This window comes from Lolium rigidum, chromosome 7 (genome assembly GCF_022539505.1).
Source record: "Lolium rigidum isolate FL_2022 chromosome 7, APGP_CSIRO_Lrig_0.1, whole genome shotgun sequence".
Taxonomy (NCBI): Eukaryota; Viridiplantae; Streptophyta; class Magnoliopsida; order Poales; family Poaceae; genus Lolium; species Lolium rigidum.
Window position 1 is genome coordinate 275,083,088 of NC_061514.1, and position 15,337 is coordinate 275,098,424.

At 44.0% G+C, this 15,337-nt stretch overlaps 1 protein-coding gene across 2 annotated transcripts; it reads left to right on the forward strand.

The window, feature by feature from the left end:
- The first annotated feature begins 2,488 nt into the window (after positions 1–2,488).
- LOC124676145 (alpha/beta hydrolase domain-containing protein WAV2-like) lies at positions 2,489–7,394 on the forward strand. 2 transcript variants are annotated; one of them, XM_047212218.1, is made up of 8 exons: positions 2,489–2,753; positions 4,069–4,104; positions 4,210–4,288; positions 4,421–4,475; positions 4,556–4,672; positions 6,071–6,235; positions 6,392–6,647; positions 7,064–7,394. In XM_047212218.1, exons 1-8 carry the CDS (start codon positions 2,516–2,518, stop codon positions 7,069–7,071), a joined length of 954 nt encoding a protein of 317 aa, XP_047068174.1. In that variant the 5' UTR covers positions 2,489–2,515; the 3' UTR covers positions 7,072–7,394. The 2 variants fall into 2 exon arrangements, with proteins under 2 accessions (XP_047068174.1, XP_047068173.1); XM_047212217.1 differs by having other exon boundaries at positions 2,490–2,753; positions 6,984–7,394.
- Positions 7,395–15,337: the final 7,943 nt, after the last annotated feature.

The following is a 15,337-nucleotide window of genomic DNA, read 5'->3' on the forward strand; positions in this document are numbered from 1 at the left end:
GAAAATGGCCGTCTGTCCAGTACTGACATGTCACCAACCTTGAATATTGATAGGTACACCAAGAGTTGGATGATCATTAAGTTGACTTTTTTAGTTTTTACAGGTACAGGGTACTGTACTCTGAGTGACCCGGCTAAATATATGATTCCCCACTCTTTTTGAGCTGACTATGATTTCACTCTTAACAGGTAGAGAAATGAGTTGTTATCATGATTGAATATATGCTAGACTGATGAAAACATTTAGAGTTTGAATGTTATGCTAAACTTTTACCGTCGCAACGTCTCTTCACAAATCGAAACCAGGACGGTAGCCTTTTGAAATGGCAAGATATTTTTCAAAGGCGAGACAAGATTGAAGTCAAAAAGTTGTTTGTCGTCACTCGAGGTTCTTCTTCTCCTTTTTCGTTTGCCATGTAGCAATGAGTTTGTGCCAATTTATGGTTACTCTCTACTGAGTATCTCTAATGCAATTGTCATGATGATGTGATTAAAAAGATCGTGATTTTTATTTATTATCAAGCCTACCAACAACTCAATGGGCAAGGGCATTACATGTCATGGTTACGACGATGATTAATTTGGACCGACTACCGAACTCCTCGTCAACCAGAAAGATTGTATTCTATCTTTAGTGTAGTGTTAAGGCATAGATGAGGTAAATTTATATGATTGGTTATGTAATGTTCTAACACAAATATTGTGAATTTATGTACTCATTACACTATAGCTCATATTGTCTCATGGAGCCAAGCTAGATCACATGACTCACACCAATAGTTCAGTTGCAGTCCCTTCATAAGTTAGGGTTTGTTCGGTTTGAGAACCAAGTTGAATGTAATGTTATGGTTCCATTCTGGAAGAATGGGTTGGTTCCATTCTTGTGTTCAATTTGAGCTAGAATATGGAATGGGTTGGTTCCCTTCTTGTGTTCGTTGGAGAGTGAAATGTAACAGGTTCTGGGAAAAAAAGATGTGAGCATGCATGGGGAGTGCGTTTAGCAGAATAAAGTTATGAGAGAATAAAGGAGTTGAGTGAGTGTGGGTGACTTTAGCATAGATGAACGGGGAGATTCCACCGATTTTGAGGAATGGGTGCGTTCCGGATCTGGAGGGAATATTCTCTTTTGAGGAACCACCTCGTTCCATTTCATTTTCCAACTGAACACCGGAATGAGATCTAGATGCAGAACCATCCCATTACATTCCACTTGGTGACACCAACCGAACACACCCTTAGTGACCATTAAGATAACACAATAATATTCATATTTAGCTTCACATATGCTACCTCATATAGATATTAAATGCATTTTGTCCTAAAAATATATTATAAGTGTGTAGAGTTCATGCCTTCTTTTTTGATACCCTTCCTCTCTCCTACAGGCAAAACATTGAGCCAATAGGTACTAAACTTGTAGCTACCCATATTTTTGATGGTATAACTCACTTTCACAGTATCTAGATATAGCTCATGAATATGATGAATTTCTTTATCCCCCGCAAAAAAAAGATGAATTTCTTTATATCAACGCCGCAACTCGTGACGTTGGATGATCATCGAAAGATAAATTTATGTAGTGATTTGAATTAGCTGCATCCTTAAACATCCTGATTTGTAGTTTGTCGCGACTTTGAATAGTTTGTTAGTCTGGACTTTTAGAGACCATTTTGCTCAAGGGAACTAGCGAAATTGTTGTTTGCGTAGGTAGCAAAGATGTCTTACAAGCTACAAGGATAGATGCTCCGTGCAATTTCAGGATTGCAGATTATGCATTTTAAATCAAGCTATATTAAAATTGTATCACCACTTTTATGGTTTTTGATTTTTTTAGAATTTTTTTTTTCATTCTAACAACACGAAGGTCTTGTCTGAATACCGAGTTTGGAAAAAAAGGTTGTGGCTAACCTTCTTTGGCTGATCTCAAAAGAAAATAAAATTTCTTTAGCTGGAATGATAATATTAGATTAGTAAAACTTAGTTTTCACACGACCAAGAAAACGAGTTTTGCAAAAAAAAAACAGCTGTTTCGAGTTTTCCGTGAAAACACAATTACATGTAACACAATCACAACTAATTTTTCCGGTCCACTGGTTCTTCGGCAAACGTGATTTTTCATAAACCGGTTTCTAATAGAATAATTTGTAAATCCGGGTTCCTAGAAAACACGTCTACTAAAAATTGGCTCCTAGTTTTGATTATTATTTTTATATAAAACATAATTTAAATATATATATTTATAAATACGTACATACACTCGCCTCAATACAACCATGCACGCAAGACCTATCCAAAGCATTAGTTAGAAAAACACCTAATCCATTTTTGTTAACCTCTGTTTTCTTTTAGAACACAGACCACCGTTGATGTGCCGGGACACGCACGACAAGTCTGGCTCGAACCAAACCCGACCCCGACGGACGACGAGAGTCCAAGGAGCAGCGGCGACCGGGCCCATCACCACCACCACCACCACACCCGCCTGACGAAGCTCTCCCCTCCCATCGGCGGCGGAGATGGTGGGGCTGCTCAAGGCGCTGGTGTACGGCGCCGGGGGCATGGCGGTGGTCGGCCTGGCGGCGCTGGTGGCGCTGCAGGAGCGCCTCGTCTACGTGCCCGTGCTCCCGGGCCTCGCGCGCGCCTACTCCATCACGCCCTCGCGCCTCCGCCTCGTCTACGAGGACGTCTGGCTCCGCGCCGCCGACGGCGTGCGCCTCCACTCCTGGTTCCTCCGCCACTCGCCCACCTGCCGAGGCAAGCGCCATCCCGCCCCCACCCTCTCCCGGTCTGTTTTGTTGGTTCCTCCCCTCCTGGAGTCCACTGCTTCCATCGGTATCGGTAGTGTTCGGTTCGTCGGGGGACGTCAGCCTGTGGATCTCTTCGAGGCTGGAGTGGAGGGCTTCGTTCTGATCCGAGTTGCGTGGGTAGATACATGCGTCGCCTCATCTCTTGCTCTCTCGATCGGGGTATGGGTCCGTGGATCTGGATAGGATTTCAGGTGTTCTCGCAGAAAATGGCTTGGTATTTATGAATTCTACAGCGAGAATTTAGTGAGTAGTTTACTTCCGCTGCCTCTGTGGATATGCCAGGTTTTCCTAACCGATCTCTAGGGTTCCTTGGTTTTATTGCATAGTTATCCGTAGTTTTGTGTGTGTTTTGATCGGCTGATCTCACAGTGTGTATTATTTGGAAGTTGGAGCTGAATTATCGGGCTCCAGTTCATGCTGATTTTGTAGCAACTGCTCAGTAGTAGCATTTCTCTAATGTGGAATTGATGTTCGATAGACTGGGGAATATTATGAACGTTCAGTATGAGGTAGGGTTAGACTTCAACATGTTGTGTCACAATATTTCTTGGTTATTGATTTAGGTTTCCACCCTATATAGTTTTAGACTTTTACATCCTTAGTTTTAGTTAATTTATTGGCAGTGATTTATGGGTGAGAAGCCGAGAAATATGGCAATTGTCACACATACATCCAAAATACGTTGGCAGGTCAACACCCTTGCCGCTTGTTCCCTTGTAAAGCGGTGTGGCTCGCACTGAACCTACTTTCTCTAGATCACCTCAGCCATTATTTCTTTGCCCCAATTTGCAGTCGGACAAACTGGCCAACTAGCTGCCAAGCTAAAATTTACACGCATGCATGAGTTTATAACTATTGAAATGAGACGGGCTGCTGCATGACTGCCCTCTATCTAGCGGTTTCTACTACTCGAGATGATCTTGTGTATGCATTAAACTAGATACGCATTTGTCCTATACTTGATTGGCCACATAATTTGGTGGTGTTTTTATATTTATTAGTTAGGTTCTGATAGGCGATGCGATCTGCCCTCTATAATTTTCTGCATGCGCCACATCGCCCATCAGAACATGTTTGACGCACACAGAAAAATCATTTTCTGAGCTTCATCCTCTGGCATTTGTAGTATTGCTATTATCGCATGAACTTGATATGTTAAATATGCTTAGCAACTACGCTGCTCAATCTTCAGTTTCTGTATCCGCTTCACATTAATTTTATATCCACATTGTTGTTTGTTTCATAGTGTTTTCCTGATGCAGGTCCAACCATTCTGTTCTTCCAAGAAAATGCCGGCAGTATCCTGAATCTGTTCTTACAGATATGAAAATGAGTGATTATATCTAATTGATAAATCATGTGCTGAGTTGTATATTTCTGTTAAAAACCTTTACTCCTTATAGACATTGCACATCGTTTGGAATGCGTCCGACTAATGATGCAGCGGCTGCAGTGCAATGTGTTTATGCTTTCTTACAGAGGGTATGATTCTCTACTGTATAAACCAGTTCTCTTATCCTTATTTCATTCTTCTTGCTTCAGTTTCTCAATATCATCTTCTGTCTTCACTTTATTTGATTCATTAATGGATCTAAACTTGGATCTTGTTTATAGGTACGGCGAGAGTGAAGGTTTTCCTTCTCAGAGTGGTATCACAAAAGATGCACAGGTTTTATGTTTCCTTCATCTGGTTTTATTCTTAAGTTTGTGGTTCTGTTTAATCTTTCTTAGCGCTCTCTATTTTAATAGGCCGCACTTGATCATCTAGTTCAGAGGAAGGACATTGACACATCCAGGATAGTTATCTTTGGGAGATCTTTAGGAGGTGCTGTTGGAGCAGTTCTTGCAAAAAATAATCCTGATAAGGTACTGATAGTACAACAATTTGTCTGCTCATATTGCTGCAGGAGAGTGTGAAATAGGCCCATCTGTTCTCTCTCCTGATGGATTGGTGATGTTTAGATCCTCCACTGCACTTTTTTTTGCGGGGCACTGTATTTTGTTTAATGCTGTATTTAGTTTAATGCATACATCTTATGGAACCTGTGGATCAATATTCGAAACCTGCATATGTTCATTAATCAGACTTAGGTCTGTGTGGTTATGATTTATAGCACCTTCTCCAAGATTATTGTGCTATAAATTATGCCACAAGTTTGAGAAATTGAGTGTTACATGTTTACTATATAACCTGCTGATTAATGGAGCAAAGCGGACTCAGGGGTACCAGAACGAGCTGCTGATATGGCTTATTTAAGGCATCTAATATAGTAATATGGCAAACATGAAATTATACAATTACTCCAGTTGTATTTTTAGAGTCGAGTCGTAAATTTTGAAGCAGACTGGAATAATAATGCGTTCAGAAATTACTGCTCAAGTTATAAATTTTGAATGCATGGTTATAAGTCTGCATGAAATAGCTACTTCTTGGAAAATTTTGAGCTTCTTGTTTGAATTGTGAGATTAGAAGGTCTTCCCCAAGCACTTCTCCACAAACAATTTTTTTTTGCACGAAAGCATGTCATATTGTAAATAAATAACACATTACTGCTACATGATCATGTGAATACTAAGAATTGAAGAGAAATGGCCTGCTGATGTATGTGATAAGTTAGAGACTACCCTTGGCAGGGAGACAATTACTGCTTTTGAACCCAACATACAAATATTATTGTGCCCTCCTTACAATTGTGTAGTTTGACAGGTAATGTATTGCTTCCAGTTTCTTCATTTTGTTTTTTTTTTGTATCTGATGACTAGCTTTAGTATATAGAATAAATAACATGGCCTTTGGCTGCACTTTGGTGGCTGACAGCAATGCACAATCTTGATTACTATGCTGAAAGTCAATGATAACACATGACTGTTGTTAACAGCATGGTGCATAGGTACAGAAGTCTCATGTGAAAAGAGAAAAACCAGACTGAGATATTTATTTCCCCTTCCATCTGTACTGGCTGGAACTGAATAACTAGAAATGCACCAAAACACGTCACTTGCTCTCTTTTATCCTTTTACTAAAGAAAAACTATTTTCATCCAACGTTTTACTGGTGTGATCAACACAGGACAAGCAGGATCTTAGGGTTTACGACTGTGAACAAAATCACGTGGTTAGGTTAACAAGGTTTTAGCCGTAATTTAGTTAGTTATATGAGTAATAACATCTGATAAATGTGGTTAGGTCAAAAAAGACATAAGTGCACTCATTTTTGGCCTATGTAATTCATAACCATCTGATAAATGTTGCTCTATGTTGCAGGTGTCTGCTCTAATACTGGAAAATACTTTCACATCTATATTGGATATGGCTGGTATCATGCTCCCCTTTCTAAGATGGTTCATAGGTGGCAGTTCTTCTAAAGGCCCAAAACTTCTTAACTGCGTTGTTCGCTCTCCATGGAGTACACTTGATGTTGTTGCAGAGGTAGGTTTTGTGGTTAGTTTAAATTAACTTTGTCCTAATATGTTGTTTTCATGCTTTGGTTACCACTCTGATATGTATCCCACTCTGTACTTATCTTATTCATTGCCTGAATTTTCCTTGACATGTCTCATACGTTCTTGTCAACATTCTTTGCAGGTCAAGCAGCCCATTCTCTTCCTTTCTGGATTACAAGATGAACTGGTCCCCCCTTCACACATGAAGATGCTTTATGACAAAGCTATTGAAAACAACAGGAATTGTAGATTTGTCGATTTTCCCAGTGGTATGCATATGGATACCTGGATTTCTGGAGGAGACCGTTACTGGAGGACAATCCAATTGTTTCTAGACCAATATGCTCCACAAGGGCAGAGTTGCGATGCCAGTTGTGCAAGTGAAATTGCTGATGATGGTAATTTCTTACCCATCTATTTAACCTTTTAAGTGGATTTTATGATATTTTTTTCACCTTGCTTTGAATATGATGATCAGTTTACTTAAAACTTCTATAGTTTTGTGCCTTTTCTTTTATATGCGCTCTATGCTCGACATTTTCCCCTGCTATCACCTTGTATCAATTTGGTCTTTCTATGTCCAATTGGCAGTTTCCAAGACAGCTCTAATAATTATTGCTAATTGTTATTACATCTAAGGATACATTTTGCTGTCATATTTGTGCATTTGACTACAGTGTGCAATTTTACTAATGTTAATGTAAACGCTGAAATCATGTCTCTTTAAATTTTAGAACCTGCTTCACGGGGATGACAAAAAGTGGGAGTTATTTTAGCTCGTCTTTTGACGAATTCAATCTCTTTCTATATGAAGCTGCATAATAACTGGAACATCTAGAGCAGCGTTCCACCAGTTTTCTGATGTTGATGCAATTCCAGTCATTGATGAATTGAAGAAGCCAAAGCTGTGAATATGTGTTGAGGTTGTTCTCCATCCCGTGTGCTGCTGCTGCATTTGTCTGTGGACCAACATATATATTTCTGTGTCTGGTCTAGCCTTGGACCATTGATTTCGTGTATCATGTCTGAATTGTCTTTATTCAACTATCTGCATGTTTTTTGTAACTAGCAGTAGCATATGCCAAAAAATCTGGAATTTGGTGTATGACAACTCAATACATAGGGTAAGATTGTTGGCTCAACCATTTAGTTTGTGATTTTGATTGTCGCTATTCGTTTCTTTCTCCTTGGTGTCTTGTGTACCAAAATGATGGTAATATCAAGAGAAAACGCAGTATTGCTCCACATGATCTGCAAGGCAAGAAAATCGTGTAGGAATCTGGCAGGGAATAATTTATTTTAACATACTCTTGTTTACCATGGCATATTTGTGCCATTTGAGGAAGCCCTCTTTGGTTCAAAATGATTTCATAATAATTGTAAGGTCGTTTAGGTCAAAAATCAAAATGTTTCACGAAGGAGAAAGTGACGAATAGCAAAATGTTTCACGCCAGGAGAAACCTCAATACATTTTTTTAAAGATATCATATCATGTTGAATCCTACATGAATTGGATGGACAACGCACCAGCCGTCCGATCGAGCGATTCCGACCTTCTGACCATGTCGTCTACCTCTTCTCGCTTTACTTCCGTAAACCGTGAATCTAGCAACACTAATCTGATTGCAGCAAAAAAAAATGCCCCCGCTTCTCGATTTTACTTTCCATAAACCTGAATCTAGCAAAACTAACCACGATTGCAACAAAAAATGGTTCATCTACAAAACAAAATAAAAACACGGACATCGCTGGGAACCTTGTAGCAAAAAGTTAGTGCTAGCAAAACTCTCGTAGTCTCGTTAGAGATCGCCGGAGAAAAAAATATGCTACTGTAGCAAGACAGACTTCGCTGGAGACATCGCCGAAAACCTGGTAGCAACAGTTTTGTACCATGTACAAATGTAGCAAAATAGATCTCACCGGATACTGTCGCCGCCGGAGACCTTGTAGCAATAGTTGTGTACTACTGTAGACTTCGACAGAGAATTCGTAGCAACAATTTTGTATTACTAAGTGAAAACACAAGAGCTACCTCACAAAAAGGATGTTTTACATGAATTTGGAGATGAAACCTCTCCACATGAAGAACTCGTAAAAACGTCTAAACTCAAAAACACAATATAAGATGCATACAAATTCCATTTTTGATGAGATCGTGCTTGTTGAAAATCTAGCAACAAGATCAAGAACCTCATATAGAGAAATGCCAATAAGCAACAAGAATAAGGGGATGCAAAGTATGCAAATAGTTGAGCTTTACCTAACTGAAAGTTCCTCGATAGTGTGGTTATCTATCCTATTGAGACCGGTTAAAGGAAAACCTATCAAGACCATACCTTTGCATTGCCATCCTGGTTAACCTTGATGATGATGCTTCTTGCTTCATTGAATACAGAACGCTTCACTTGATCATTGTTGCGTCATGAAGATTCGCAATTTGCTCCTCCATACACCACTATAGGTTAGCTTCATTAAGTCACATCTTCACAAGTTTACTATCACCAAATGGACGAGCGAAATAGGAGTACCTTATGCACACACTACGAAAGTCTTTTTCTCCGCTGAATCTCTAAGCAATCTTACAAAGCATTGACTTAATGTAACCGAGGACTCGAATCTCATCAGTTGGTGGACATATGTCGCTCTTGGAAGGCAAAATCAAAGTTTTGACTGCATAGATGAGCTGAGAGTACTGGTTTACTTTTAGGTTAATTACTAGCTTTATTTTTCACAGTAATGGCACAGATTGCTTGTGTGCACACCTATCATTGTAAGCCTTGAGGTGATGTTCCGCCCCTCTTGGCATTTTTTTTATCAAGATCATACACCTTCTCCTAGGGGTTAAAATAGAAAAAAAGAACTAAGCAAGTAACGAGTAATCGATGGGCATTCTAGACACTCTAGAAATCTGCAAACACGAATCATGCATACAAGATCTGCCGCAATAACTTTATTTGGTTCTCTTGCTCGCATGGAGCATAATGTGGCTATTTCAAAGTCATATGTGGGATAACCGATTTACATCTTTGGAGAAAAATCAGGAACATCCTAAGTATCGAGAAGTTAGTTAGCATAGCATGAGATACGTAATTGCATTTCCTTGTTGTCCGACTAGAAAACTTGAGAAGCCAGATGCCACGTTCAGGGCAACGTGGTGCGTAACATCCCTCGTACTTCATCATCTACAAGCCATCACCTCTTTCATGCAGGTAGTACATGCCACCAGCATAGCTGTTCGAGTTTATCAAGTAAACCAGGCTATCAGTGTAAATTTAGTTTCTCTGCACCACACGCTATCAGTGTAAATTTAGTTTCTCTGCACCACACCACGCCCATGTGTTGGCACTTAGAACGCCTTAGACCATTTTCGCCCGAAAAATGGAGCATAGCCACCCAAACTCGTCACCTCACGCTCTGGTGATTAGGTCTCTTGTGGTGGAACCAGTCCATCCAGATTCAAATTCTAGACTTGGCATGGGTGTTTACATTTATTTGGATTTATTTCAGGATTTAACGAGACGTCAGTGGTGACTTCGTGAGGTGCTCATAGGGGTAGGGTGTGCGTGCGTTTATGAGGGTGTTCGTATGTGCGTATTTGTAAGCGTCCGCGTTGTACCGTGTTCTAAAAAAAACTCGTCACCTCACCCCACTTGTAGTCTTGTAGAGAGATAATTACAAAAACCCACCACAACTGTGGCTAAGTTATCAAAAAACCACCAACTTTCATATTTTTGATAGAAAACCACCGGTTTGGTGTAACAGCGTGACAAATACCCACCACTTCGTGAAATGATGACGAATCAGCGAGTTAAGCACCAAATTGATAGGTGGGGCCCATTGTCAGGCTGACGTGTCAGGTTGAAACGAAGAAGAACAAACATTAGAGACTTATAAATTGTGTTGTTTTTTTAAAATTTACCCGGGCCCACATGTCAGCCTCCCACTCTCAGATCTGGGCCCGATATTTAGCTCCTTTTTTCTTATTCTTTTTTTCTTTCTTATTTCTTTTATCCTTATCCAGCCGGAGCAGCACGCCCTCGCCGGTATCACTGGCTCCCCACGACGCTCCTTATCCAGCCGGAGCAGCATGCCCTCGCCGGCACCACTGGCTCCCCACGACGCCCCTTGGTCGGCGCTCTCCCGCGCAGCTGCCCCTGCCCGGCGCTCGCTCTCGCCGCCCCACGCCGAGGCCGCCGTCCAGAGCTCTTCCGCGCTACCCCTTGGCCGACGCTCGCCCGCGCCGCCGCACCATCCCTGGCCAGGGCTCGCCGACGCCGCCCCACGCCGAGCTCACCGGCGCAGCCCCTGTCCAAAGCTCTCTTGTGCTGCCCCTTTCCCGCGCCGATCTCGCCCACACCGGCCATGGAGCCGAGGGTCGTGCGCGCCGGGAAAATTTCGTGCGGCGGCGGCCGTACACTCCCGCGCCGCCCAGACCAGCGAGGACCGCCTCCACCCCTTGGGCGGTCCTTGCAGGCCGCACGCTGTCCCTCCCTCCACCTCCCTGCAGCAAGGTCGGCGGCGGTGAGGAGCTCCGTCGGGTGGCACTTCAGACCAGCGGGGCTCGATGGAGAGGTCTCGGAGGTGCGCCTAGGCTCAGGGATTGTTGGTATGGGGGTTGGGGGAGCTTACTCCGGTGGTTTTTTGCCAGAGTTGTGACGGCGCCGGAGCTCGTGAAGAGGATGAGGATGTTGTGTCTGGCAGTTTCCATTTTCTTTTCTTTTGTGAGGTGGTCTTGGAAATTTACAAAGAAGTTCAAAATTTTGTCTCTTGCATGTTGTTGACTGCCAAGTCATCCTGATAAGGAGGCCCCACATGTCATAATTGTGGTTAAGTCACTATGCACGGATATTACAACATAGTGGTTGTAGTTTGTCACGTTGTTACTCGGGATCGGTGGTTTTTTGTCAAAAAAATGAAAGATGGTGATTTTTTGTTAACCTAGCCACAATTGTGGTGTGTTTTTGTAATTTTCTCTCTTGTAGAGGTACGGAGTAATTGTAACGTGGACAAGCTCAAACACCTTGCACAAATGCTCGTATTCAACCAGTAGCACAATCTTGCTATGCAACTCAACGATGGAGGTCGACAGGCAGTCTTGGTGGTCTTGGGGTGTTAGAGCATCCCAGCCGTTGGGCTTCCCACGCCCAAATCCGGCGCTATTTAGAGCATCTCCACTCGTTTGGCCTCCCCACGCCCGAAATCCAGGGTAAATTTCCTTTGGATTGGACGTTAAATTGGCGTGGGGAGGACCAGTTTCCCAGCAGCGATCTTAGGAGAAGACGCCGATCTAAATTTGAAAAAATGAAAACTTGACAAAATACGGCTAAAAACGATTGAATTTAGACTAAATTTAATGATATTTACTATATAGAGGGTGAAGTTCATACATAAAGGCCGAATTCGAATATATTTTGAATTCGGCCGGGGGAATACAAATTTAAATATTAAAACACGGCGCTCTACATGCCGAAATGGCGGTAGAACACCGTGTATTCCTTGTCGCCGTCGCCGCCATCATTGTCGGAGCCGTCGTCGTCGAAACGCGGCGGCGCCGTTACCGCCTGGCTGCTGGTGCCCTGGCCGGGGTCTCCCCACAGGCCACCGTGGCGCGGCGGGGACGGAGAGGGCTTGTACCACTCGTCGTCGGACTCCGTCTCGAGGTCAATGACGGGGACGGGGGCACCAGGTGGAGGAGTCGCAGGTCGGCGGTAGCGAGCGGCATCCTCGAGGAGCCGAGCCTGCCGCTCCGCCTCCTCCTTCTCCCACTGCTCCCTCGGCCAGGCGCATGCCTGGTCGAGGGGCATGGCGTTGTCGGCGGGGACGAGGTCCTGGAGGGACCTCGCCATGACGGCCTCGAGGATGGATGAAAGTTTTGGTCCGGGGAGCCCATTTTTTCCAGTGACGAGCTTAGGATGGATGTAAGCTTTTGACAAAATACGACGAATTCAGACAAAAATGGGCGAAACTCATTCAAACATAAGCAAAATTTAATGGTATTTAACATATATAGGCAAGTTCGTACATAAGTAGGCAGAATTTGTACATATATTTGAATTCGGCGTTAGGCAAACTAAAACTTAAACTAAAAGAGGCCTTCTACATGCCCAAATGGTGGTAGAAGGCCGTGTAGTCGCCGCCGTCGTCGTCGTCGTCGTCGCTGGAGTTGTCGGCGTCCTGGGGCGGCGGCGCCTCGTACCAGTGGCTCGAACCCTGGCCAGGGTCGCCGTCGCATGGCGGCGTCGGTCGGTAGAGGTCGCCGTCGATGCTCTCCTCGAGCTTGATCAGCTCGACGGGCCTGGACGGGGCGCGACATGCCGAGGCGGCGAGTCGCCGCGCGGCAGCTAGGTCCAGGAGTCGTAGTTGTCGGGGAAGAAGCGTGGATCCGCGCGCTGCTCGTCACTGAGAGTGACGAGCACCACGTCGATCTCCGCCTCGAGGGCGGTCCGGGCCATCGGCGGCGGCGGGATCGGGACGTCGCCCGCGCTGAGTCGCCACCCTCCCGGCGCGCGGAAGTCCGGCGGCGCCGGGTAGCCCGCTGATACGTCTCAAACGTATCTATAATTTCTTATGTTCCATGCTACTTTTATGATGATACTCACATGTTTTATACACACTTTATGTCATATTTATGCATTTTCCGGCACTAACCTACTGACAAGATGCCGAAGAGTCAGTTGCTGTTTTCTGCTGTTTTTGGTTTCAGAAACCCTACAAAGGAAATATTCTCGGAATTGGACGAAATCAACGCCCAGGGTCTTATTTTTCCACGAAGCTTCTAGAAGACCGAAAGGATTACGAAGTGGGGCGACGAGGCGCCGCTACACTAGGGCCGCGCGGCCAGGAGGGGGCCCGCGCCGCCCTGGCGTGTGGGGCCCTCGCGCCGCCTCTAAACCTACCCTTTCGCCTACTTAAAGCCTTCGTCGCGAATACGCCAGTACCGAGAGCCACGATATGGAAAACCTTCCAGAGACGCCGCCGCCGCCAATCCCATCTCGGGGGATTCAGGAGATCGCCTCCGGCACCCTGCCGGAGAGGGGAATCATCTCCCGGAGGACTCTTCATCACCATGATCGCCTCCGGATTGATGTGCGAGTAGTTCACCCCTGGACTATGGATCCATAGCAGTAGCTAGATGGTTGTCTTCTCCTCATGTGCTATCATTGTTGGATCTTGTGAGCTGCCTAACATGATCAAGATCATCTATTTGTAATGCTACATGTTGTGTTTGTTGGGACCCGATGAATATGGAATACTTTGTTATGTTGATTATCAATCTATCATATATGTGTTGTTTATGATCTTGCATGCTCTCCGTTGCTAGTAGAGGCTCTGGCCAAGTTGATACTTGTAACTCCAAGAGGGAGTATTTATGCTCGATAATGGGTTCATGCCTCCATTTAATGCAGGGCAGGTGACGAGAAAGTTCTAAGGTTGTGGATGTGCTGTTGCCACTAGGGATAAAACATCAATGCTTTGTCTAAGGATATTTGTGTTGATTACATTACGCACCATACTTAATGCAATTGTCTGTTGTTTGCAACTTAATACTCGAAGGGGTGCGAATGCTAACCTGAAGGTGGACTTTTTAGGAATAGATGCATGCTGGATAGCGGTCTATGTACTTTGTCGTAATGCCCAATTGAATTTCACACTACTCATCATGATATGTATGTGCATTGTTATGCCCTCTTTATTTGTCAATTGCCCAACTGTAATTTTTTTACCCAACATGCTATTTCTTATTGGAGAGACACCACTAGTGAACTGTGGACCCCGGTCCATTCTTTTACATCGAATACAATCTATTGCAAACATTGTTCTTTACTGTTCTTCGTATACAAACATCATCTTCCACACTATACAATTAATCCTTTGTTTACAGCAAGCCGGTGAGATTGACAACCTCACTGTTACGTTGGGGCAAAGTACTTTGATTGTGTTGTGAAGGTTCCACGTTGGCGCCGGAATCCCTGGTGTTGCGCCGCACTACACTCCGCCACCAACAACCTTCACGTGCTCCTTAACTCCTACTGGTTCGATAACCTTGGTTTCTTACTGAGGGAAAACTTGCTGCTGTACGCATCACACCTTCCTCTTGGGGTTCCCAACGGACGTGTGGTTTACGCGTATCACCCGCCATGTGGAGAAGTCGACCCTCCAATTGGTGGAGAGAGCAGCGGCCGAAGCCATTGTTGGTCGCGCCGTGGTTCGTGATAACCCACAAGTATAGGGGATCGCAGCAGTCTTCGAGGGTAGTATAACCCAATTTATTGATTCGACACAAGGGGAGACAAAGAACACTTGGAAGCCTTAACAGCGGAGTTGTCAATTCAGCTGCACACGGAAACAGACTTGCTCGCAAGAGTTTATCGAGTAGTATGCAGTTTTATAGCGAGTAGCGGTAGTGAAATAACGAGCGAGAGTAACAAAGACAGCGGTAGTGATTTTAGTAAACAGCGAGATTAAAATACTATAGGCACGGGGACGGATGACGGGCGTTGCATGGATGAGAGAAACTCATGTAACAATCATAGCGGGGCATTTGCGAGATAATAATAAAACGGTGTCCAAGTACAAAGCAATCAATAGGCATGTGTTCCAATTATAGTCGTACGTGCTCGCAATGAGAAACTTGCACAACATCTTTTGTCCTACCGGCCGGTGGCAGCCGGGCCTCAAGGGAAACTACTTGGATATTAAGGTACTCCTTTTAATAGAGTACCGGAGCAAAGCATTAACACTCCGTGAACACATGTGATCCTCACATCACTACCATTCCCTCCGGTTGTCCCGATTTCTGTCACTACGGGGCCATCGGTTCCGGACAGCGACATGTGTATACAACTTGCAGGTAAGATCAATAAATAATGAATATCATGATGAAACAATAACATGTTCAGATCTGAGATCATGGCACTCGGGCCCTAGTGACAAGCATTAAGCATAACAAGTTGCAACAATATCATCAAAGTACCAATTACGGACACTAGGCACTATGCCCTAACAATCTTATGCTATTACATGACCAATCTCATCCAATCCCTACCATCCCCTTCGGCCTACAGCGGGGGAATTACTCACACATGGA